We start from the raw sequence: 27781 nt of genomic DNA, 5'->3' as shown, positions 1-27781 counted from the left end.
ATGACTTACGATCCGCAAACTTGGGACCCTAGACTCAGAAACCTCCCAGCATTTACAGATCATCGCATGTCAGAAGGCGATATTTTTCGAGGTCCGTCTTACAGGGAGCGCTTCTTTAACCGTGCGCCGTCATTTCGCAATCGAACTTACAATATTCCGGTGAACATTGAAAGGTCTCCATCAGTGCCACCGCCTCATACTTCAGAAATTCACCGTCCAGAATGGGTAGGCACAACACGACCCATGACAGACTGGAACACGTCGTTTCCATCGGAGCCAGACGTGCCAGGTAAACAGTAACATATCAGTTTGAATGATATCTCAATTGCTGAATGACTTCTACCAATGCTTTGGGTTTATTATTTTATCTAGGCAACAGAGCTCATTTTAATGTAACTGACGCTGGTGAAGGTAACGTCTCTGCAGAACGCGCGAGGATTTCTGCGATTGACGTTCTGAGCGAGGAGAATGGCCGATCACATCATACAGGACAATACGACATGTTACAGGGAGGAGGGCTGGTAATTAGGAGAGGACAACCTTTCAATCTTATTCTACACTTCGACAAAAAGTTCAACTTCAAGAAAAATACTATCAGATTGGTTTTCAAAGCTGGTATGTTTTATAGGGTCAAGTATAATACTAGTAATTGTAAGAACCACAAATATCCATGTTTGAAAATAAACGAGCATAGTATACCATATAAACAATAGCAATGGTTTCACTAAGCGGTCCCATTAATTCTAATGTGACCTCTATCGATCAGGCACAAATCCAAAGCCTGGGAAAGGGACCCATGTTCAGTGCCTGTTGCAGTCTGAACGGAAAGCCGCCGGTCCCAGCGAATGGACCGCCGTTCTGAAGGGCAGACACAAGGATTACGAGATTGTTGTCTCAGTAACGCCACCTGCAGACTGTATAGTAGCAGAATGGCGACTCACGGTGGAGAATATCTTGCCGGATTCCGTAAAGCCTAAAGCACTGAAGTATTCCCTGAAAAAGAGCATATTCATACTTTTTAACCCTTGGTGTAAAGGTATGTATATATTAGCATATTTTCAAGCGTTTTTGATACGCATAATGGCAGACTTTCTTCTCATACAACGATACATCTTGTTATATACCATACTTTGGTTACAATAACAGGCAGACAAGGTTCAGAAGACCGTTTTGGCGCAATTTGAAGAACGTGTTTGAATTTTAGCTTGACCTTAGAACACCAATGTATACATAGAAACTATGGGGAATGAAGTGATTTTTAGATGTTTTCATGGCAACAAGATCAGAAAACCATGTCAAGAATAATAGGAAATGTTCAATAACTAACATATGTACATGTATAATTTTTCATTATGTTGAAAAATTGACTAAAAATGCACACAACTATATGTATTATGCTTTTATTAAAATGAGTAATGACAAGTTATAGACGTTACCATGGAAATATTAGATAAAATTTTGAATTTGATAGGAAAAGGGAAAAATTTCATGGTTACAACTCTAAGTGACCATCTCTGCAACAGTCTTTTGATATTTTCTTTTAATGATAAATCAAAATTCGTTGGTAGGTTATGTTGCTGAAGAATAAAAATTCATTGGTATGTTATTTTGCTGAAGAAAGTCAAAACTGAACATTTAATTATCTCAAAATTTTCGATCCGTTACTGTGACGACCATACAAAATGTTAGAACTGAGATTTATAGCGGAACTTTCTTTCTTATCATTAAGTTCACTCATTGCGTAAAGTCCGAGGAAATCCGTGATTAAGTATGCCACACTCCCAAAATCTATATATTTGTGGATCGAAAGTCTCCAGTCCCAATATATGGAGGAAAAAGATTTGAAGTACGTGTAAATGTGTCTTTATTTCCAGAGGATGATGTTTACTTCCCGGATATGAGCAAACTAAACGAATATATTCTAAACGATAGCGGGGCTATCTTCAACGGCGATTCCAAGTACATCGACAAAAAGCCGTGGTTTTACGGCCAGGTAGTTATTGATCATCAGCTGCGCAGTATCAGTAGCAATGCATCTCTCACGCTGGACGATACTTCATATCGTTACATACGATAGCATATACAACCAAAATAGTCCCCCATATATGTTAAGCAACCCAAAACAAATCGGTTTCTTTATGATTAAAAATATCAAAATCGTTGTTTTACCAACATCCTACAGAGCTTTACTCTTACAAATATCTTACACAACTGTACCCTTACAAATATCTTATAGAAAATTGTACCCCTACAAACATTTTACAGAGAACTGTGCTCTCACAAACATCTTACAGAGAACTGTATCATCACAAACATCTTACAGAGAACTGTGTCCTTACAAACATCTTTCAGAGAACTGTGTCCTGACAAATATCTTACAGAGAACTGTGTCCTTACAAACATCTTACAGAGAACTGTGTCCTTACAAACATCTTACAGAAAACTGTGTCCTGACAAATATCTTACAGAGAACTGTATCTTTACAAACATCTTACATAGAACTGCATCCTCACAAACATCTTACAGAGAACTGTATCCTCACAAATATCTTACAGAGAACTGCTCTTACAAACATCCTATAAAGCCGTTGTAGAACTATAGTCTTAAACAAATTCTTTCAGTTTGAGTCCGGGATTCTGGAAGCTTCCCTGTTGTGTGTTCAGCTAGGATTCGACTCTCTTTTCGGTTACGCCATGTCTAACCCAATCCGAGTGTCCAGAACAATCTCCAAGATTGTAAGTAATTGCTATATCGCAGGAAATCCTTGTGTCTTTTGTCCATATAATAATAATAATCCCTATACACTGTACTTTAAAGAGTACAACAAATGGGTGTAGCATGGGCGTTGCAGTTTACAAGGATGAAAGGTGAAGATACGAACAGTGATCAATCTCATAACTCCTATAAGAAATACAAAATAAAGAGTTGGGCAAACACGAAACCCTGGATATACCAGAGGTGGGATCAGGTGCCTAGGAAAAGTAAGCATCTCCTGTCGACCGGTCACACCCGCCGTGAGCCCTATGTCCTGATGAGGTAAACGGAGTAATCCGTTGTCAAAATCAATGTGCCGAGAACGGCCTAACAATCGCTATATATATCATCCTAATCTGTTTATCTATATGTTGCATGTCAAATGTAACTTACGCAATTTCCGGGTTTTATGTCTATAGGAAAATATTGCGATATATGCAATTTTAATGCAACGATATAACAAGCATCGTTTTCTAGGTTAATGTCAATCAGGACAATGGGGTGTTGGTGGGAAACTGGAGCGGCAACTATAGCGGTGGAAAGAATCCCTCTTCTTGGAACGGAAGTGTGTCCATCCTACGACAGTTTGTTAACTCAAAGAAGCCGGTAAAATGGGGGCAGTGCTTCACATTCGCAGGAATCGTGACCACAAGTGAGTGCTCCGAGTAGACACTTCCGCCAAGGAGACTATGATCGATTTGTGTGTTAATTTTTACATGTGGACAAGATACTCCGTAGATTTTATTTCAATTTTCACAAAAGATAGGTATTATCACCAATAAGATGTGAAAGTGATATGCGATTGAGATTTACGATTACTAAGATGTCTATTCAAGCAATCGTTGATAAATGGCTCTTTATAACAGTTGCATACAAAGACAGATAAGATTTATGTTTAAAAATCTTATAAGATGTTAGTAGCCTTGGCGGGAGTTTGTGGTCACTGAAAATATCTGTGTTTTAACTGTTTTTGATTAGAATGTTATAGGTCAGTTTTTTCCTTTTAAGAGGATACTTCTAAAAAACAAAATCACGGAAGATCACGCCAATTATCCACTACATTGTACATGTATTTGTACCTGTTTCTTCATTGCATGTTGTAATCAGTTGTAGTGAATATGATTTTTGGTACTGTCCGTTTTCTTTTTATGTTTCACCCAATTTGTAACCAGTTTGTAGAGCTCTAGGAATTCCGTGTCGCGCCATCACGAACTTCTCCTCAGCCCATGACACAGACGGTAACATTAAGATAGACGTATACGTAGACGCAACCAGACGAGAGGTGGTGCCACCGAACCATGAGCGGGAGAGCATCTGGTAAGCTAGAGTTGTTCCTCATGTTTCGATCACTATTGGGAAAACATCCATCATGGGAATCCCTAGCACCAGTTTGAGGTGATATCAAGCAAATGGCTCTATTACTATTTTTCAAAACTTTGATTTCCAGGAATTTCCATTGTTGGAATGAGGCTTGGATGGAACGGCCCGATCTTCCACCAGGATATGGCGGATGGCAGATAATCGACGCAACTCCGCAAGAGGAAAGTTCCGGTAAGGCAAGCAGTTGGAAGAGTTGCTTAATAATTGTAGTCAGTTGATGACATTTTGTTACACAAGGATAGGAAAAAATAACAGTATCAATAACCAGAGGGAGTGCTTTGAATGATGAGAAAACGCTACAAACTGGGGTATAAAGAGCTCCGGACAAATCGCAGTAATTATTACAAACATGAAATTGATAAATGAATGTATTCAATAATGGTATGGAGGAAACTATGCTAAACAATATATAATGAAATTCTAGTGATTAATCAATGCTTTATTATACGCAATACAAGATAGTTTAACAATAGAATACATCACAAATCACCATCAATGGTAGCTGCAAGACAAGTTTTGGTAAAATAGATTCTGCACCAGTAGACCAAAGAATAATCCCAAGGGAGATAATTTTTACAGAAAAATTTCTAGTGTTGCATTTTAGATATCTACCCTGTAAGGAATTCGAAGTTAATAACCGGAAGTTTTTGTATTGTCCATTTTCGTGTACTATAGATTTACTGAAAAACATATTAGTTTATGCCATTTCTATTATACACTGCTCTTTTGTGTGTGTGAGCATACCGTGTGCACTACTCTAATCCACGGAATTTGCAATCCTTACATAATATTTGTTGAAGGTTTTAACCAGTGTGGCCCAGCATCACTTAAAGCTATCAAAGAAGGCAGGTGTGAGCTTCTGTATGACACACCGTTTGTATTCGCTGAAGTGAACGCTGATAAAGTTGTCTGGGCTCGAGGTGAAGGCGGTAAATGGTCCATAGTTAGTCTAGATCCAGCAGCGTAAGTATATATTGTTCATAAACGATTGAATCATTATACATGCTTTTAAATCGCTATTCGATTTCAATCGACATTCAGTTGCGAACTATTTCCCCCTAATTCAAAGTTTTTGTATAATTAGAATAGGCAAAAATATCAGCACTAAAGTTCCTGATGGACTTCCAGTTAGAGGAGACAGGTCTAGGATTCGTGAGGATGTTACAAATGATTACAAATACCCAGACGGTAAATTAGAAAACATAAATTATTCAATCTGATTAAAACCAGATCCTGAGATCCGCTCACAATCGCTACACTAGTGTAGCGATCTAAGTGAGCGGATCTCAGGATCTGGTTTTAATCAGATTGTAAATTATTTATATTCATGCCATATCAGTATAAATGGTAAAGAGTTCTGAGAGCAATTTCATCAAGTTTTTCTAAATCAACATCATACTGATAATCACGGATAGATTGTGTGGATGAGGCGTTATGCAGTTTACATTACTGTATGTGTAATTTAGCGTATCCAAATTTTAGCGCAGTCGGATCTAAATAAATGCATTATTTAGCGTAATCATGATTTAGCACTTCTTCGATGTATGGTAATGGATAAATAGAGATTTTCATAATTTAGAGCAACTATAAATTAGCACTCTTACTTCACCACCAAATCCGCTAAAACTTGAATCTCGCTAATATAAATACACATACAGTATTATCCAAAATGATATTCCATTTGCATTTGGTCTGGTGTGTGACGATGTATGATTAGGATGCTTTATGAACATGTGATCAAATAATCTTTGACAAGCCTTTTTAACCATGCACCATCCAAAAATAGTCGCCCCTTTTGTAATGAACTGTTCTTGTTCCATACTGGAGCGACGTAAGTCAAATTTAAAACTATTTTACCAAAATTGAAATCGTATCTCAGTGTAATCAAATGTCATTTGATAGACCATCATCTTGTGACGTCAGACCACCTTTGTCATAGGTAACACTCACCTTACAGATCGACACATGATGTAGAATCAAGCCTATTGAAATCGTACCCACGGTGCCAGACAGGGGTCACAAAAGGGTCTGTTCCACATCGAGGCAAGGGCCCAAACAGTTTATAGTGTTCTCTGACTCAAATGAAAAATATATGATGTTACTGTTTGTTACAATATTTTTCAGCATCTTCCCGAGGAAGACTTGCAGTTAAGAAGGCCAGTCGTTCTCGAAATAGTGCTACTTCCTACATCAACGAAGACAAAGTGGTAAGTAGTATTTTATAAGATCGTCATTGGGTATGCCCACGAAATTAAATGAAGTCATGTATATGCATAACGGCACGTCAATTCAGCTATGATGAATGAAAGTGTCAAAGTACCTATATATATATATATATATATATATATATATATATATATATATAATCCAAAAAGAAAGAGTTGATATCACACAGTCAAAATAATTCAATAAAAAAAGCTGGAAAATATACAGTTCCAAAATATATTTAAATCACTAGCGCTTTCTGGATTTTAACATCCATCCTCAGGTGAATACAAATTAATAATGATAATTATTAATTTGTATTCACCCGAGGATGGATGTTAAAATCCAGAAAGCGCTAGTGATTTAAATATATTTTGGAACTGTATATTTTCCTGCTTTTTTTATTGAATTATATATATATATATAACACCATTTATGCAAGTCTAACAACTTGCTTTCGATAACGATGGAATTCTCGCAACACTGACGGTCACTGAGAAAGGAAAAAGAATATCGTTATTTGATGTAAATTTATGTTAAGTTTAAAATTGATAAAGCATGACATTGTATGTTCGCACTAAGTAAGTTTTCTAGTATGCGGATTATTCAAGGACTGCATGCAAGTGTTTCAAACTTGTTTATAAATCATAGAAGCCCTGCATACATAAAGAGAACAAATCTATCTAGGAAGATGTTCGGTTCCATGGTTTTGTGGACAGAAATTACATTAATCTGGGACAAGACTTCGTCGTGAGTTTTTCTTTCACCAACACTGGGACCCAGAATAGAACGATCAACGCCAAGATGATGTGCGAGGCGATCTTATATACGGGGTTGCGGCACCAAAAAATCAAGGAGCAGTCCTATCAGATACCGGTTCCACCTTCATCCAGTCAGTTACTAGCTAAGTTATTAAGAGTGTTCATTGTCTGTATGATGATAGAAATATTTGAATATTGCCGAATTTATTCCTTTTTAAGTCATACGATGTGTCATAGTTTCGTATTAATATATTCAATTCAGTTATGTTCATTAAACTACGTATATACTGTTTATGACTGACCATGATGAATATTACTCGGGTTGATATTTTTCACACTGCACTAAAGAAATACAACTGGCCACAATTGTTGCTGATTATTATTAAAAGCATTATAGCAGTAGATGTTAAATTGCTTCACGTTTAACATAACTCGCACTTGCATTTGTATATATTGCCTGAATACCAGACTAAAGGAATGTTGTAAATTGTTACACTGATTTACAGATGGGGAGATGTCTATGGAAATCCTGGCCGCAGATTATCTGAACAAAATAAGTGAAAATGTCGCCCTTAAAGTGTCTGTTGTGGCTGAAGTTCAGGAAACGGGACAGATTGTGACTTGGGACGATGATTTCAGACTTAGAAAACCGGAAATGGACATTCAGGTGAATATACACAAACATTATTCTGATTACAATATAGTGAGATATCACGATATAGTTAACATACTTCTGGAATTGTAGGTGCTGTCTTCCTCGGTTGAGATTAACAAGTCATTCCTGTGCCGCCTTCGATTCCGAAACCCGTTGAATTCTATTCTAAGGAACTGCTCCATTAGCGTGGACGGACCGGGGATAGACGGGGACTTTGACCAGAGAATCAGGTCAGCTTTAATTCAATCTTAAAGATTTAATGTCTTTACGAGACGAACATTTTCCGACTTTGTTAATAGGAAATGGCATCTAGAAATTTTATTGTCTCTTAAAAAATTGTGATGAGAAATGTGCATCGTTCTTATATGAAGCTATATCAAAGTGCACATTTTAGCTGCCAACATTTTAAAATTTATCCAATATTAAACAAAATCAAAGAATAAGCATAATGGTCATCGAAGTGACTTTGTACATTAACTTTCGTAACGTTTAAAATTATAGTGACGTCGCAGCACGGACCGAGTGGGTGGCGGAAATGACGATGACTCCTCGAACACCTGGCCGGAAGCAAATTACTGTGACCTTCAACAGTGACCAAATAGATGATGTCAATGGAACAGTTGACGTGTTGGTGTCCATGCCTAAACACGGATATCGGTTTGATTGTTTTTAACAGGCAGATCAACATCAACAGTGCCAAAACGATCAAAGGAAATTCCCCAGTAAACCTTTAATATCCCTGTTTTATAATTAATCAAGCATCGCAAATCGTACATGGATAGTGTCAAAATATGACATTACGAATTCTTTTCAGTGTAAATTCCCGACAATTAGCAATCCAGATATCTCAACAAAAGCTTTTTGGAAACACTGAAGTCTTGTAATAATGCACTCTGCTGTGTAATATTTTCTACATAAGTCGGTATTTTGTTTCAGTATTTGTCTTTCATGCTGAATAAGAATACTTTATGCTTAGGTTTCATGCTATAGTTTTATATCATGATAGCTTGTATTTACAACAGTGGGGCGAAAATGATCTGTACATTTGTATTGTATTTTGTTTCTTCTTCTGCTGTGTAAACAACCAAGTAATATTTCTATATCTTATTGTATCTCGATTTATAACAATTCAACAAATAATTCACATAGAATAAACTTTTGAAACCAATTTCTGACAATATATGTATTCAACGGTGTACTGCAAGTACATGCATATGAAATTGCAGTACAATCGTAATGACGTCGATATATGAATATAACTGTCATTTTCAAAAAAATATATTTCTCCCTCAAGCTTTGCATTTGTAACAGACAAGCTGAAAAACTGTAGCTTTTCGGGGAGAAAAAGGAATTAGAGATATAATATTCCTCCTCAAAATACAGTTTTGCAGTTTGTGATAGACGAGAAAGTAATTTCCTAGGGATTATTAATTTCTCGTGTTAATTTTAAAAAATATAGATAATGTAGATTGGCCCGTTGTTGAAATTGACATAATCCTAAGGAGAGCATGATAGTCTTGACTGGCGACCATAGGCTTTACACTGACAGTTCTTGTAGGTCCGCCCTCCGATCATTCCCGGAAATCCACGTTCTCCTTGCTGTCTACAGTTGTCATTTTTATCTTTACACACTACAAAAAAAAAATAAAAAAAAATCTACCTCTTACAAATACATATTGTATACGTATAAGATTTCGTTCCTAGAAATATTCAAAACTGATTAGTGTTCATTGCTTTAATTCCACGGTGCTAAAATTTCGCGCTTTCTTACAAGGACACTTGTAATCGCATTGTTTTAATTTTACGTTATAGGAATGCCAACTTTTAAATTTGCTTACGAAAGCATTGAAATACTTTTAATGAATTATTCACTATGGGTTTAATTTCGCGGATGATCGATAAATCCTGATCATAGTGAAATTAAAACCATCGTATCAATTTTCCAATCTATAGTATCATTTTAAATATGGAAGAAGAGGCGCGCTTTCAACTTACGTATTTTGAGTGTAGAAATTCGATAAACTCCGCCCGAGTACGCACACTTTAGACGGAGGCAGACTTTGTTAGGTTTGTAGAGGTGGTTCCACTCTTCACCAACATCGCGACAGTTTCCGTCTAAATCTCTGCATGCTTAAATCGTAATTTAAGATTATTGTTTCGTCTTATCATATATATATATATATATATATATATATTAAATCTTAAATCAATGCATTGATTAAGTATGGTGTGGATCAACGATTAAGATGAGAACATCACTATTTGAAATATTATCTTTATATAGATGACTGGACACATGGTGGAAAGGTGGAAAAACTGAAAGAGTGCACGATTAACGGTGAAGATAACGAAAAGTGAATAATCTCATAAATCCTATAAAGAATACAGAACTAAGCGTAAGGCAAACGCTGATCCCTGAACACACTAGAGATGGCACCAGTTGTCTAGGAACATGTGATTTCTGATATTTCATAAAAGAGAAAAATTGGCGCTCAACTGCGATTCTACGGTTGATCATTTTCTTACTTTCAAAACTAATAGATCTATGGTAGCCCAGAGTATATATTTTTGTTTTCAGTCAGGAGGGAATCAAAAAATTACATTAAAAAAAACGAAACAAAACAAGAACCCCCCCCAACCAAAATAATAAAAAAAAACCCAACCAAATATCCCTCCAAAACAAAACCAAAATACAAAGACACAAAATTATTAGTACATTTCAAGTACATATTTTGTGTATAAACTGTATTTCAAAGCAATTCTTTATCAAAATAGCGGAATTTGAAACCAGCCAGTTTTGACGGTAAGAAAAGCAAATAGACAAAGTAAAAATTGCGTATAAAGCAAACTATATCCTTGCTAGTTTCCGAACTTCGGATTTTAAAAGCTATTTGCATGCTGAAGCAAAACAGAAAGGGTTTATTTTTAATTTACCTCCTTTAAGTAGTTTGTACACGGGTCGTTTCGATACTTTATCCAGCATACAAGCGTAGTTCAAACATTTGTCTCTCATCTCTTGGAATCCAATCTCCAGGCACTTCCCATTGACAGTACACCCTAGTAAACATATTCAGAGATTGTTTGCATGAACTGCAAGATTCCACTCACTTAGGCTCAGTCCGGAACTTTTTGACGCACATTGACGGTTCTTTTGTTGTACGATTTGGCTGATTAGGCATATATAACCGAGTAACATATAAAGTTACATTGAATAAGAATGAGCAACACATTATGATTTTATGGTCAATTCTTTATTCTTTTTCTTTTTTGCTTGTTTTTGATTCTAAACGATAGGAGAATAGATTTATTTTGCACATGGAATAGTAAAAGATGACAAGTAGGTCCTTTAAGATAAGGACACATGCAAATTGTATTCAAGTTTTAATAACTAATGACAAGTTTTAAATGCTCAACGTTGTGATCTAAATATATAAACGGGGAAAAATAAAAAAAGAAAGATAACACTTTTAAATATTGATCATTGTCGTTTGGCATGAATTGACATTTCAGAATTTTCATTTCACATATTTTACATTTCCCGATTCCTTTCTTATTTTCCCAGTGAAAGAATGTGTACAAACTTGCTAGAAATGCTTTTATTTGTTTTACATCCCGTCGAGAATAACTTGTAAAATAAATAAATTTCATTTGAATTCGGTACTGTAATACATTCACTCGTGTTCAGACGTCACCAGCTCTAGAGTACCACAAGTCAGACCTATGCATAGCGCTCGGGGTCGTAGCAGTAAGATTTCTTTAACGTGCTAGCGCGCCTGCCGCGACATGGCACTTCCGATTTTAAGGTCATATCCAAAAGACCCATAATTTTTACTTCTAACTGCCGAGCGTTTGGCGAAAGAGCAATAACTATTTATGTTTGCGTCTTCGGTTCGAAATGGCCATGGCATGAGCAAGGCTCAAACTCACGACCTCCCGGTTACGAAACGAACGATCTACCTGACCTAAATGCTTTTATAGTGGAAAGTTGGTTAAATCTAATCATTTCCATTGGAAGAAGTTTGCAAAGTGAAAGGTTTACATGAAGCAGACTGATGTAATCCATATTTTATCCGAGACACTGACCTCAAGTTTCGAAGTTATGTTTATATTGATGTAGGTTTACAAAATGCTTCACCTTAAGACGTGAAGCATTCGAATCTTACAAACAGATGGCAAGTAACGAATATTTTAGATTCTAAATTGATTTCAATTATTAAGGTAGCTCACTACACTAAAGCTTATACTTTTTATGACACTACGTCACAAGATGGCGATTTAAATGTTACGTGAAATTATTTGTATTGATCGATTTGTTTGCCAATTATCGTAGCTCTGTGGTTAAAGCATTGCGCTGGTGAACCGCAGATCTCGAGTTGAAGTTCAAATCCGGCAGAGTCTTTTGTTCATATGTTTTGAAAATCATGTTTATATCCAAATTTGTTCTGCCTTTTTGGCATATATACCTATCATATATCATCATATCCTTTGTGATTAAATCAATTCGTACTGATTTGAAAAACTATTTCAGGGTGTAGTGAGCCACCTTAAAAACAAATTGTAGACAAATACTCGTATACAAATAAAGTGACAACATATGGTCTGTAGCCGGTATAAATATTAATCTTACAGATCACCTTACAGTCTAAGTGCTTTAGAATCTAAACAATTTACAAGATTATTGTACATAAAATTTTTAAAAATGATATTGTATAATTAAGTAATGTATTTATTTCATATAATTCATTTCATTCCAAGATCAAAGTGATCTCCCTTTGAAAATGAACACAAAGTTTGCTGATCCTGGGCCTTTAGAGGTTGAAAGGATAGGATTGAAAAATGCATATATCTAAGCCATTCCAAAATAAATTATTTCGACCTAATTTTGGGTCGCGATACTTCTTTCCAAAATACATCAATTGATATTTTTTTGTTAACTGTGTCTCACAGCATGCATTGTATCACTTAAAATATCAGTAAAATGGATGACATCAAAGGAAACATCAATTGAAACTATAATCAAGAACAAATAATTTGAACCATACATTTTCGCGATATTACACTTTTACCTCTTAGTTTTGCCGTTATTGAGCGGGAGAAACCTTTCGTTGATCTCTTGACAACACACTTTCTTTCCAAACACCCCGAGTCCCATGTCTCTCCAGCACTATAGCAAACACCACCCATCTGACATCCTAAATTTAAGAACATCATGTACTGGACGAGCTGGAAAATTCTTTTTGGTATTTCAATTTGTCTATATAATGTTGCCAAGTCATGCAGTTCAGATTTTCACAGTGGGACTTACCAACGTTTACAATTTGTACTTGAGGATAAAGCCCACCATTTTGACTTTTTATGCGACAACCGTAGGTGACACAATTTCCGGGATGTGTCCAGTTCCCCCCGTCCTCTCTGCATTCTTTCTTGTCTAAACATCCTGAAATAGTGACAACATGCTAAATTCTTTCACAAATACCAATGTATTCGCATGTTGTTTTTCGCACAAAGAAGGACTTGCTTTAATTTGAAAAATACTGATATACATGTATCAGCTCTATCTAAAATCTCTCTACCAACCCGTTGCTATGTTTTCCAGCATCGATAAACCATTCCTAGACACACATTTAACTTTTTTGCAGTTTTGTCCATCACTCTGACTTCCGACGGAAATACATTTTCCTTGTTTGTCCTTGCAATCTATATTAAATATTGTTTGCCATTGTCAAGGTTTTAATTACGATGGTTAAAATACAAACTATAACTGATAAATATGGATAGGAAATACTGAAGTAATTACACACTTATAATGATCTATTCTAAAAATAAACAATTCTTATATTCGTTGATAAGAATGACGACGTGAGGAGAATTGCTGACCTTGACTGTAGACAGCCAACTCTGTGCGTTTGTATCGTCCTTTCTGAGAGACCCGGCAGATGTAATGAGTACAATCATGTTGTCGTATCTCGCTCTCATTAATACAGCTGTCTTTCCATTTACAGCCTGCAATAAAGAATTTCAGTCGGCATACGTAATTGTTGCCATTTAGATTTGATCAGCTTTGCGACATCTTTGTGTAATCCCTTGTTTATGGTCAATACTTCATATTTCGATATTTAGACTGACCTAAATAAATATTACGTTTTACATGTAGTAAACGTTTCTAAAGGTGAAAAAAATGAACACATTTTCTAAATGATCTGTCAAATTTTTTACTTGGAGTGTACCCGAGTGGAACTATCAAGCAATAAAAAAAGTAAAGTAGCAGTCTCTATCCAGAGTTATCGTTCGCACCTCATTTACATTTCAGTTATTTTCTCGAGTTTTACAACATTCTTGTAAAACCACAATGAGGCTGGTGTTTGAATTCAGTAAAGGGCAATGGATATAGAGATTGGTGGTATAGCTTTGTTGATACTAAAATAACTCGCATACAAAAGATCAATCAAATATTTAAATGCATTATTTTGTAACATTGACAATATGTCATAAATATCAACTTCTTAAAATTTTCTTACTTAAATAATTACTATTCGTGACTTAATTCTTTTTGGACGGCGGAGTTTTAAAAATTTCTATAAGCGCACGCTGTTGACGTAAAACAGAATAAGTTCAGATAAGCAATATCGGTAATACACATAACAGTCAAGTTCATGGAGCCAAAGCAAGTGGGATATCGAATTCATTGAAGTTTACCAAACGTGACGACATCACTCCCAGAGGTATAAACGTTCCCTTGCTTTCGCCAATAGCATCGCTTGACAGAGCATCCGTCTCTGTACGTTGTATTGACAGGGACGCACTCTCCGTTGACCTTACAATCTGAAAGAAAAGAAAGCTGATATCGTATTCGTTGTTAAGAGTTTCATATAGGATGATTAAAGATAATTTTAATTTCTTCATTAAGGTGCATGTACAAATGTACAACCTTCCACGACCAACATGAGATCATTCGATGTTTAAAACAAAAAAACAAGTGACGATGACGAGCAGCGATCAATCTCGTAACTCCTATGAAGAATACAGGATTAAGAGTAGTGCAAACACGGATCCCTGGACAGGTGGGATCAGATATATAGCTAAGGAAAATCTAAGCTTAAGAAGAAACAATATTTGCTTAGGTATCCATTATCCTTATGCCCTTAAAAATGAAAAAATGAAATGACAGGAAACAGTATTATTTTGAAGGACATCACCATAGGAAATGATCAGGTATTAGATTTTAGAAAAATGGTCACCTTCTTTAAAAATTTTGCTCTTCGAGTTTAACATTGAACTCTATAAAAGAAAAAGAATGCAAAATTACCCCCCCCCCCAAGCTTCTGGTGAAAGGGCACATAAAACAATTGTATATAAAATGCCGTGAAGAAAAATACAGTCCATATGGTATTTTTCCCCCGAACTATCATTAAATTTTTTTTTCACTTAAAGCAATACAAGCTCTAACTGACGGTAAATAAATTGAAAAATAATAATTTAAAAAAAAAACCCACCAAAAACAAATATCTAACATTTGTGATTGAATATATATAAATTCATAGAATCAAGTGATTCTGAATCAACAAACTCGTCAAATCAGCAGAAAATGTCGATTCGTGAATTATTGTCATCCTCTCAGTAATCCTGCTCGTAATCTTCGATGTGCATAGCCTAGTTCGGAACATTGCAAAAGAGAGGCACTGAGCCCGTGTCAATTTGTGAATAATTTTTAAAAACATGCCAATTTTTATAGCAAATTCACAATTAAAATTTCATTTTAATGGCACATTTGTGTAATATATTATTACTTTCTTACTTTTATAGTACTTCTTGTCATTCATGAAACGATGTAATATTTTAAAACAAATGAACGTGTAGTATATGACCTCGGTTTCAGCAACCTGATTCTGTTCGGCAATCATCGTTCCCATGTCACTGTGTACAACGCATGACGGTATATACAAAACGCTAATTGTAGGTGTGCTCTTAAACAATATCCCCTTGTATATTTTGCTGAATTTTTCTTCAGATCTTCGGAATTATATTAGATATACCGATAGGTGTTATTTGGTGCATAATTTAATAGTTTAAAAAATACCGTCAGTTACAGCTTACATGTATATTGCGTTAAGGCTTTAATCAGTAACAGCATGTCCTATCGCTCATATCTGACTGGACAGCGTGAATTTGAAATAGAAATATCAGTTATATAAGTTATATAGTCAATGTACCACATCATCATTAATACATGTATAGAAGTTTTTATAGATGAACTTTCAGTGGTTATTATGATAAACTTGCCAGCGTGTACGGCCTCCATTGTAACTGTGTTCTTTTCCCTGTTCACTTTACATTGTCTCGTCACACAGCTGGCTTTCACGATTTGTCCTTCTTTATAACATTTTCCGTAAAATTTGCAGGCTAAAACAGTACACAGAATGTGTCAATTGTCTATTCAATGATAGATGTCATCGTAATTGGTAAGAAACAAATAAGAGACATGTTAAGTGATTTTTACGGATAACATAAACAATGGAGATACTCTGTGAATTCAGCTTTAAAAAAATTCAAACATTTTGTTATAAGAAGTAATGACTTTACCATATTTCTTTATGGTTGTCTTTATTCTCACAGGTCCCGACTTGGTGGCTGTCATTCTACAGTTCATCACGTGACAGCTTTTGCTTGTCCACGTGGTATTTACGTCATGACATTCTCCTCCATCATTGCATCCTATTATCAATTGTTAAAATAAATTCTCACTTTTATCACACATTAAATCTATGTTTTAACATTACCGTTGTAAAGCTGTCGGTAACAATCTCTTCGTCAATAAAGTTATATAATCAGAAATGCGTCAAAATAACAAGTGTCTTGGACAGGAATATAATTGGAACAAGAAGAAGTGAGTGGATAAGATTTTGGGATATTATTACTATAACACCAATAGAAGAATTCTTACCTCCTTTATAGAAGTCTAGCCCGCAGTTGGAGGAATGCCTCTCACAGCGGTACGATATACAGTTAATGACCTTTGTCGTGTTGATTGCCAAACATCCGCCCATTCCGTCACTACAACCTTAATAGTAACGAACATTTTGTTTGTCATAGTAGAGATTTTAAATTGTCTCTCATGAACTAGAAATGTTTGAAAACAGAAAGGACTAATGTGTCAGAATAATAGGGCTATAATCGGTAGTTTATAATTTCGTAGTTGTCAAAGAGATGTCGTTTCTTTCGTATTCAGTCCCTCCTGTCCCCGAAGACTTTGAATTCATAAAAACTATCTCAGACTACCAAGATTTCAATGAGCCATAGATACAGTAAATGAGATTAGAATGAGCTTTGGATAGAGTAAATGAGATTAAAACGAGCCATGGACACAGTAAATGATACTAGAATGAGCCATGGACACAGTAAATGATACTAGAATGAGCCATGGACACAGTAAATGATACTAGAATGAGCCATGGACACAGTAAATGATACTAGAATGAACTACATGTATGAATATAGTAAAGGAGACCAGAATGAGATATGAATATACTAAAGGAGATCAGAATGAGATATGGATATAGTAAATGAGATCAGAATGAGCCATGGATACATTACAGTGTATATGAAATTTAAATTAGTCATTAATATAGTAAATGAGATTAAAATGAGCCATGGATATAGTAAATGACATTAGAATGAGTCATGGATGCAATGAATGAAATTTAAATGAGCCATTGATATAGTAAATGAGATTAGAATGAGCTATGGATACAGTAAATGAGATTAGAATGAGCTATAGACACAGTAAATGAGATTAGAATGAGTCATGGATGCAATGAATGAAATTTAAATGAGCCATTGATGTAGTAAATGAGATTAGAATGAGCTATGGACACAGTAAATGAGATTGGAATGAGATATAGATGCAGTAAATGAGATTAGAATGAGATATAGATGCAGTAAATGAGATTAGAATGAGCTATAGATACAGTAATTGATATTAGAATGAGCTATGGACACAGCAAATGAGATTAGAATGAGATATAGATAGAATAAATGAAATTTAATTGAGCCATTGATATAGTAAATGAGATTAGAATGAGCTATGGACACAGTAAATGAGATTGGAATGAGCTATAGATACAGTAAATGAGATTAGAATGAGATATAGATATAGTAAATGGGATTAGAATGAGATATAGATACAGTAAATGAGATTAGAATGAGCTATGCATCGTAGCCCTAAAAGATTTTCTTGCGGACATGTTATATACATGTAACTTTTTCAGTATATTACACATATAGAGACCTGAGGATTTTTCTAGGTCATTTGAATTCTTACGTGATACAAAAGGCTATCGTGAGCCTGAATTGCTAACCCGGCTTAAACAATTAAGCAAATTGAAAGCCACGCTGGGTATATTAATATTTGGATCTTCAATTTCTGAAACGTTTTATGGTGATCGATAATATATTAGTCGTTTTGGGAAAAAAATCGAAATTGTGTTATTAAATCACACGCTATGGTGACAATATTGAAATTCGAATAGTTCCAAAAGTAACAACACTAGACAAACATGAGCAATGTATAGCGCTTCAGCCTTGGGTATAAAACCATTCTGGAGAAGAGACCTAACAATGTAATTATGTACAGACAACAACAGACGGACACCAGGCCTTCGGTCTGGTGAGCTAATAGAATGGCGAGGCTGGATAGCAAGTTAGACGATACTCTTAGTCCCATGCAGTGATAATAAGTGGTTGTATAACTATCGTATACCTGCAGTATATCAAAAATGTAATTGTTACATAAGCGATTATGGTAATCAATCCAAAATGATATTTTTTTTAAATACTTGGCGATGTACATAAGTAGGTCACTACAGCCTTAAAATGATTCATCGTAATAATTCATCCATAATGACTTTTCTTTAATCAGTTTTTATTTCTGAATTTTTTTTTTTTTATCGATCTATGGTAATTTAGATTATTACATCCTTTAAGTCCATCTGAAAGTTGGCAAATGAAAATAATTCGCCAATATATTTTTCAAAAGTAGTAATCATCTTTGAAATAATCGCATAAAAACTTTAACACTGAAGTCCATAGGGAAAGAATAATTTCCACAAATACATCGAAAACAAAGATGAATTATAAATGAATATTTCTGTAAAAAAGGTGTATAAAACCATCATTTATCAAATCAAAACATCGAGAAGGGCACCACATCAAATAGTTATTCTTCAATTGTTGTCAAGGGCACGAATAGATATATGAATTTGTACTTATTTTACAATACCTAACTCTAAACTGTCAACAAAACGTGTTCATGCATGATAAACTATATATAATGTTGATATAAGTTTTTTTTAATTTCTTTAACAATAACAAATAAGATTTTATTGTTGAAAAAACCTTCTCTATGGATTGACAAACTTGAATAGGGTTTTAATTCTTGACACACCCAGTTCGATCAATGTGCAACCCTCTGACGCCAAATACGTCAATATCTTTTCCTATCTGAATCCTTTGATTTGTCGCGATGTATTTGTATTTTTACCCAATCAATCCGAAATTTACATGACATTTGTTATGTACACATAGCACGAAGTATTTTCGCCTAGAAAATATTCATTCTTATTAATTCATCGATTTAGAATCATAATAAGTGCCTTATATTACAATACATGTATATAAAACCAGTCTCTAATGTTCACAAAATGCTATAAAATTGCTAACATACTTGTCATTTAGGATTTCTTATAAATATAATTCAAGATAATTTTGATACTCTCTCTCTCTCTCTCTCTCTCTCTCTCTCTCTCTCTTACGTGCATCACCTGTGACTACCTGTCTTTTCTGAGCATTCTAATACGATCCCAGAGTTCCATACTTTAAAGAACTTAGCTTACACAACACAGTAACATGGAACTACTAGCTATGGAGTACGAAAGTTTAATACAGACAGTATTGCCATTCTAGATAATCAAGAAAGGATATGTTTTGGTTTGAGACTGGCTATATGTGAGCGAAATCACTTTTTATCTAAACTCTGTAAATATATTCTACACAATCTCATATAGTAAAGAATTGATTGTACGTTCTCTGAAAAAAAATCCAACTTTTTAAAGGGATTTTATTATCAGGTAAAGACTCACCTGCACGGACGAGTTTGTAGTAAGGTCTTTGCACCTGGGGATGAAATCTGCATTGTAACTCGTAGCAGCCACGTCTTTTACTGAATCCCAGCCCTCGACAGGAGCCCCCATCAATACAGCCTAAAGGATAGATTCTTTAGTTGTTGTATTTTTGATGGATCATTGTTTTACTTACATCCGATTGTACGACTAACATTCCCTACCTTCGTGTAGCTTTTTTATGAAGTACTTTGGAAAGGGTCCGCTCCTCTGTCTGATACACATGTAATGACTGCACATTTCTCCTTTCGTAACCGTCCACGTTTTGTTCTCTGATACACATCTCCCGTTCAACGAACAACCTATTCTTGTTGAAGTAAAGCGATTTTTACCAAAAAATAGAAACAGTTGATATTGAAAATTTTCCAACCTTTATTTTCTTACGAAAAAGACTGAAGTTTTTGTTTTCTTTCATTCCTTTTTAATTCATATTTCTTACTATTTTTGTAATCTTAATGCTGTTCTCTTTCATCCTTTTGGTAATTTCAGAAGTTATTGTTGTAAAGGAATTTAAGTGGACTTGAACAGCACAGTGGACATAAATGTCGCAAACAGGGAATTAACTGAGTAAGTCTGTAATTTCTCTCTTACCTCCCTTTATAACCTCCAGGTAACGTAGATTATTTTGGAATCTTTTACACCGGTACCACACACAGTTCTTTTGGACCTTTTCACCTAACTTTATCATGTTTCCATTTTCATCTTCACAACCTGAAATCGCAAAATGAATATACAACTGCATAAAATTGGGAGAAAGACATCCCTGGCAACGATCATGGTAAGTAAAGCCAAATCAGTGATAATAGATGTGAAATCTAAATTTATATACACTATGTAAAAAGTCTAAATTTTGGCCAAAATTTCTTTTGAATTTTAAGATTGTACAGGTATTGATAGAATCGTACAGTAAACAAATAACCACGTAACAGTATACATGTAGATGTTGACAATATAACATGAAAGTATTTGAAAAAAATACTATTTCAAACAGATTCCAGCAACAAAGGATTTAGAGTACAGAAACCATAAATCGGATATGACAAAGAATTACCATACCACAAGATATAGGTGTGTAGTAACAGAAATAGATGACAGTGTTGTTTGTTGCACGTTTGACTTCCGGCAGAGAACCATTCTGATACAGTTTGGTATTGATATTCTCATCATCAAACAAGAAAAACTCTAGTTGGTGAACCATGCCTTAGGAGAAAGCACACATAAATAACATTACGCTATATTCTACATGTACTAATATTTCTTTAGATAGTCACAAGGACGAAGATGGAAATTATATATATAGATAATCAATTAAGATGGATATATATATATATATATATATATATATATATAAAAGTATCAGACATTAAATAAAGAAGCTGCAATGTACATTATAATATACCTACCTCGCACCGATTGGCAATCAGTGCTACCATTGGCCTTAAATAAAACGAATGGTTCATCCTTTGGTAAAACTATTGGATTATCGATGTCACCATCGAATCGACAACAGAAGAAAAACCCTGTGTCTTTATCATACACCCCGTCAGGGACCGATCCATTCATGGTCTGCATGAATTCCAAACCATTTAGGTCGTCCATTCCGATAAAACCATCCTGAAATCCTTCAAAAGTAGAATGTTCATTATTAAACCACGTCATTGCTTTTTTCGTGTTTGCAGTAATAAGTTTTAAAAGAAAACACTGGCATTTAGTTCTTTTAGCAAAAAAATCATCCCGCAGAATCTAACCATTTGGACACTGCCCTGACACCCTGAATATGCAATATTTCCCCGCGTCCCAGTAGGTTTGATATCGAGGCAAAAGGAAAGGGTCACCCGGATGATCATGAATGCAGAAGAAGTGCTGGAAAGTTATCTTTGAATAATTGCCGTAAAGATGGAAGGAGAACGACGGCATGGAGCGTCCATTGCTATAATGGAGTCGGCTGCCATTGCTCCAGGCTGACGGAATGTCGTCAGGACATCCATTCTCCGGCATCAGCAAGCCATAAGGTCCCTGTGGCCAGTACATTACCTCTACAACATGTGTATTTTGTTCTTCATATAGTTTCTTTTCGTTCATACACCCGATACGGGTTTATTTAACTTTCCATTAAATATTTTAATTGGTATTTCTTGTGATGTAAAACCCTGCTATTTGACACAGATGATGCTTAGAATTTAAGTTTTCTTAATACAGATAATTTATACACCGTCGTATACTGACGTATTTAATAGTGTATGTATAAGGTTACGTAATTAAGGATACTGCTGCTGACCGTCAGTAAGTTTTTGGTACGTCACACTCCCCGGAGTCTGCATGCATTGATACACCGAACAGCCGTCATGCCAGAATGAGTTCAAAGTCCGACAATCTCCCTCAAAGATGCACCCTGTTTTAGAAGAAACATTTGTATGCATTTGGAAACCTGGTTAACGTTTAGACAGGATGTAAATATATATCATTACTAGAGGATTCTGATCACTTCGACTTGACAGGCGTGGATCATTAAATAAAACGAGACGCGAAGCATCGCGTTTGATCCATTGATCCGCTCCTATCATCGAGTCGTGATCCAACTTACTACAGTAATGATAACTTTTGTCGTATAGCATGTATAGATGACCTGATTAGCAAAACGACAAAAATAAAAGGAAATTTGTGTGTGTGTGTGTATTCCTTTGTTTGTAACGCGGTCAATGACTTCTCACATAAACTTGCATTGACGCTATTGTGACGTCAATTTCTGAAGATGTTAAAAAACTAAGGATGAATTTGACTGGAACTATTAAAATAGTATGTAAATATAGTATGGTAACTATAGTAACAGCCTACTAAAATTGCGTCCCTTCAATCTTAATCCCGCTTCCAGTCAGAGGTGATGGAATTTTAGGATATGGTGGCGGGAAAAGGTGGAGAATCTTTGAAAAATATAAGCTATCAAAACATAAAATGAAATTATTTATCTGAAAGCAAATCTACTCCTTTCAATGAGATAATTACAAATGGAATTATTATATTAAAAGAGACAGAAAATAGTCTGCCACTGTCTAATATACTCGGGTACGCACTGATGTTATTCGGCTATGATTGCCTCATGTACTAAGCAAAATTCATTTTTAGAAATAAAATGTCGTCATGATGGTAAGGACTATAGTCCAAGTCGAGGTTGTCCTCAGTGTGTTGCTCCGGAAAGCCAGATTACAATCTGTAAAACCCAAAGTATCGACACAAGGACATGTGATAGGTATATGATAATATATATGATTTAGTTATTATCAAGAATTGTCTAGTAGTACCTTTGCAGTGTATAAGATATGTGTTATAGTGTGCTTTGTCATACATTGCATCAAGTTTTTGTATGCCAATTACGAAATCGTATTTGTTTACCTTTTGTTATTGTAACCAAATGGAAGCAGGATCCATTCACTACTTGACACTCAACCGTATTACAGTTCTGAGAAAACCTCTCTCCAACAGCTCGGCAGTTACCATAAGAGTCTAAGCAACCTGTCATTATAATACTGGGACGATTAGTATCACAACACAATCCCCCAGCAAAGAGGCAAAACACAGATCTTGGATAAAGTTCCATGCGATAAAAGTTTCACTCTATGATGAAGATTATTTCAGTTTATTTTCTGTAAAATGGAAAATATGAAAAGAACGACAGTTTTTGAAATAGCTTCCTCCATCTTATATTCTTGCAACAAAGACTTTGTCATTGAAACATCTTACCTCCCAAAGATTGTCACTGTCATTGAAACATTTGATCTTCCTCCACCAAATATTCTCACTGACATTGAGCATCTGATCGTACCTTTTTCCACCAAATATTGTCACTGTCATTGAAACACATTACCCCCCTTCATCAAACATTGTCACTGTCATTGAAATGTCTTACCTTCCTCCACCAAATATTGTCACTGTTATTGAAACATCTTACCTTCCTTCATCAAATATTGTCACTGTCATTGAAACATATTACCTTCCTCCATCAAAGATTGCCACTGTCATTGATGTAACATCTTACCTCCTTCCACTAAAGAGTAGTGGGATATATCATCTGAAGTGTCACATTTATATGTAAAACAATTTTCCGTCCAGGTGATTCCCGAGCTCTTACATGTTCCTTTGTAATCACAGCCTGTTAAATACATTGACAGTACGACTAAACACATTCATCATATTAATAGCAACCAATGCAGTATCAATAAACCATGCTAGTCCCCTCTTTCTTGGCAAACGAAGGAAGCTTTTACAAATAATTAAGACTATAACATCCGCATCCTGATGTTTGCCTATGAAAATCATGAAATTTTGATATATTTGAACACACGAAATATTTTCTCATGTCTCGATCCTATGTAGAATCTTTTGTTCAGTAACTTGGAATATGATTTAGTCCAAAAATAAGTCCACCACATATCAGAAGTCAGTCTGATTGATTCTGCATCGATCCCAATAAGCATCATTTATGAAAGTTTTATCAGTATGGCATACATAGATACCAGGAATTGAACCTGGTCTCCAAAATTTAGTTTGATCATTTATCCGGAGAACATAAACCAATTGCAGTATGAAAACGGTGAAGATAACGAACAGTGGTCAATCTCAAAACTCCTATAAAGAATATAAAATTGAGAGTTGGACAAACAGGGACCCCTGGACACTCCACAGTAGGAATCAGGTGTCAAGGGAAGTAAGCAAATACACGTAAAATAGGTTTGACGATATTTACCCAATTCATCTGGTATGCTCTTGTACAATTCATCTTTCTTGAAGAGGAAGTTATTTGTGAATAAAGGCTTTACAAAATATTTTACTTGGTCATTCAACTGTCAAATATAGGCCATGACAACATCTGAGCCAAGTACATTGTATTATGCTATGCATTTTAACATGTATAGTCCACGCAAGTTTTAAATTTCTTGGGTACATAGTGTAATGTACTCTGGACTGAACTTGCCTTCTGTCGAAATTTAACCAGAAATTATATCGTTATTTCAGTTACTGCATTGGAAACCATAGTGCACACCTACAACCTAAAACGACAACTCTTTCTCAAAATCAAAACCCTAAACGAGTTTCATTGACGGTCGCTTGTTAGAATTTGACCCCAATTGTCCAGTATCAGGACATTTGAACTTAAGATTCCAATACCTCGTTGTACATCTGCAAAAGGATGTTTTCACAATTTCTTAAAATGTAAGGTCCATTGACAAGAAAACTTGACGAGCAGATGGATGGACTGCAGACGTGGACAACAACGATACTAATATACTAGTATACCCGAACTTCCATCAAGACGTGTGGGTATAGACATAGATAAATAGTTAAGCATTGGTAATGGTGGACCTTCTTTGATAGCTTTGTAAAATCCGTTGAAGCATTCATAAGTGGTACAGGGGTATCCTTTTTTCTTCCATTGTTCTCCATGGTCATAGTTGATACCATCCATCAAACATGGACAGATGGGTTTACAGTCTCCTAAAATGTACATCTAGTTATTGTAAGAGTGCTAAACATATCATAATCAGACAGGTAGGTTTACAATTTCATAAAACGTACAAAGACTTTTTGCAATACACGTGAACATATAATTTGGTTTACAATCTCTTTCAATATACGGGGACTTATAAGATTTACTAACCATATCAAACATTGGACAAACATGCACATGGACGCATATACAGATAGTTATTATTAAAGAGTACGTATAAACCATGAATTGATAGACCTAAAATCTTCTACATAGCTAAGGGAAAAATTATATTGCAGGAGTACTAAACATATAAATGATAGATATTCATGTTTAAAATTTATTACAGATTGCTGAGACGAATTGTAAAACGATGAACTCATCGAACAGGAACAAACGTTTTTTTACGAGTATAGATGTGCCCCACACACGTTTTCAATCGGTCGCGGTAGTTCAGTGGTAGAGCGTTCGCTTCGTAACCGGAAGGTTATGAGTTCCAGCTCTGCTCGTGGCATGGCCGCGTCAAGCCTCAGATGTAAATATTGGAAGTGATTGTTCCTACGCCAAACGCTCGGCATTTAGAAGTGAGAATCACTGGTCTTTTGAATATGACCTTTAAAATGGAGGTCCCGTGTCGCGACAGGCATTGGCACGTATGATAACCCTCACTGTTACGTCCATGAGGTAGCAAAGGGAATGGTTAGGCACTATAGTTCCGGTCATTTCCTTGAGAAATGGAAATACCCCTTATTCGAAGTGATATTACTTGTGTAAAAATAATTTTAGGACACATGTCAAGTGTAGCCGAGTGCTTAATAAAAAAGGTGATATTCAACATATAGGCGTGTCACCCTGAATCCTAGCATATAGATGGGTGCAAGCAAATACGAAACTAAGACACTTGGTCAGTTGCTGAAGAAATTCAGACGAAAACCTACATGGTCCAGCAAAAGGTCTATAGCTGGGAGGGAAGGTGGATGTCCCAAGATGTAAGGTAGATTTTTAAGAATGGCCGACAGAGTTCTTGATTGTAAGGCGAAGACAACGAACAGCGATCAATCTCATAACTCCTACAGGCAATACAAAATAGATAGTTGGGCAAACACGGACCCCTGGACACACCAGAGGTGGGATCAGGTGCCTAGGAGGAGTAAGCATCCCCTGTTGACCGGTCACACCCGCCGTGAGCCCCATATCCTGATCAGGTAAACGGAGTTATCCGCAGTCAAAATCAGTGTCTAAATCCCCTCACACGGTACTCTGATGGGGTTTGGGTGGTGCGGATATAGCCCAAATGAGAGAAAATCAAAGTGAGAAAGGGGCACCTGCTTAGAGCATGTTTTGAACACCAACTCCAGTATGTATGGATTGCATGTAATTCAGGGTCATCATTTATTAACTACCCCTATATGAAATACAAGTATTGACATAAAAGGGAATACGATTTTTCATTAGTCTGTCATAATCTGACTTCCTACCCACATGTTTCAGAACCAAAAAAGCATACACGTGAGTCTAAATTTGTGGTACTTCACCTACAGCTGGTGACGTGTTAACATGAGTGAAAAATTCTCGATAGGACGTAAAACAAATATATAACAACGACATAAACGTTGTCGCTAACATATAGTAATTATGGACCATGTTTTTGAGAATTATTATTGGAGGTCATTTCTACATGCAGATAGTTGGATAGCTACTTATATTTCTTTTGTTTCTCTATTTCATTTAAGAATATTAATGTAATCATGAGTTTGTACCGGTACATAGTTGTAAAAAAAAAAAAAAAAAGCTAGTCCGTTTATTATGATTGTCCAAATAGAAAAACAATTATTGTTACCTTGTGCCCCTCCAAATATGAGAGGGTTACTGGCATCTGACTGACCATAGCTGACGAGAGCTATCAGCCATAGGGGTAAAATCATCTTCTCCGGCTGTCTCACTGCATCATTCTGAACACATACAAAATTCCAATTAGAAAGGACGCGCGATACACTTATATACCTTTCAATCTTATAACGTCATAACCACTTAGGGTATCATTCTGTTGACGGTGGAAATATGTATGAAAATTACATGGTTTAAAAAAAAATGATTACAACAACCATTTAAACTGCTGAATTCTACAATCTTTTTTCTCCATCTCATCAATGTTTGAATTTCTTTTATCTTCGTTAGACAAAAGCGTAGATGATAAACATATATCTTTAATATTTTGTTAATCATATTTACTAGGAACTAACCTCGCAATCCGTATATCCAATGTGTCGTTAACGTAAAGTGTTAAATACGACACCCAAAGTAATGAAATCTTTCACTCCCGTTTTTTATGATATATTTTGAATCGATTGATGCCCCAACATTTCTTTAC

At 35.5% G+C, this 27781-nt stretch overlaps 2 protein-coding genes across 2 annotated transcripts; one reads left to right on the top strand and one right to left on the bottom strand.

The window, feature by feature from the left end:
* On the top strand, positions 1–9020 carry LOC125647939 (annulin-like). The gene is made up of 15 exons (XM_048874842.2): positions 1–289; positions 373–615; positions 767–1036; positions 1875–1993; positions 2622–2735; positions 3232–3406; positions 3927–4071; positions 4202–4305; positions 4935–5097; positions 5219–5322; positions 6259–6341; positions 7027–7231; positions 7607–7767; positions 7846–7985; positions 8257–9020. The coding sequence occupies exons 1-15, from the start codon at positions 1–3 to the stop codon at positions 8426–8428; spliced, it is 2487 nt and encodes an 828-aa protein (XP_048730799.2). The 3' UTR covers positions 8429–9020.
* On the bottom strand, positions 8856–27781 carry LOC125652337 (uncharacterized). Its single transcript, XM_048881454.2, has 23 exons — positions 27654–27781; positions 27251–27362; positions 25287–25418; positions 23962–24075; positions 23319–23438; positions 22207–22320; positions 21677–21964; positions 21332–21550; positions 20985–21128; positions 20520–20639; positions 20093–20230; positions 19890–20009; positions 16697–16813; positions 16336–16467; positions 16036–16155; positions 14452–14577; positions 13633–13758; positions 13333–13452; positions 13061–13192; positions 12822–12947; positions 10690–10812; positions 9751–9885; positions 8856–9386 (listed from the first exon to the last, which is right to left on the bottom strand). The coding sequence occupies exons 2-23, from the start codon at positions 27333–27335 to the stop codon at positions 9253–9255; spliced, it is 2985 nt and encodes a 994-aa protein (XP_048737411.2). The 5' UTR covers positions 27336–27362; positions 27654–27781; the 3' UTR covers positions 8856–9252.

This window comes from Ostrea edulis, chromosome 1, assembly GCF_947568905.1.
Source record: "Ostrea edulis chromosome 1, xbOstEdul1.1, whole genome shotgun sequence".
Taxonomy (NCBI): domain Eukaryota; kingdom Metazoa; phylum Mollusca; class Bivalvia; order Ostreida; family Ostreidae; genus Ostrea; species Ostrea edulis.
The sequence above is the reverse complement of the archived record's forward strand: the minus strand, read 5'-3'. Positions and strand labels throughout refer to the sequence as shown.

Excerpts from the sequence above, each read along its gene's own strand:
- LOC125652337 (XM_048881454.2), bottom strand. The coding sequence starts at position 27,335 with ATGATTTTACCCCTATGGCTGATAGCTCTCGTCAGCTATGGTCAGTCA. Across the intron at positions 16,468-16,696 it reads GCTAGACTTCTATAAAGGAG|GATGCAATGATGGAGGAGAA; the intron begins GTAAGAATTCTT and ends AATTGATAATAG. Across the intron at positions 10,813-12,821 it reads AATAACGGCAAAACTAAGAG|GGTGTACTGTCAATGGGAAG; the intron begins GTAAAAGTGTAA and ends TATGTTTACTAG.
- LOC125647939 (XM_048874842.2), top strand. The coding sequence starts at position 1 with ATGACTTACGATCCGCAAACTTGGGACCCTAGACTCAGAAACCTCCCA. Across the intron at positions 616-766 it reads CAGATTGGTTTTCAAAGCTG|GCACAAATCCAAAGCCTGGG; the intron begins GTATGTTTTATA and ends TCTATCGATCAG. Across the intron at positions 4,072-4,201 it reads CATGAGCGGGAGAGCATCTG|GAATTTCCATTGTTGGAATG; the intron begins GTAAGCTAGAGT and ends TTTGATTTCCAG.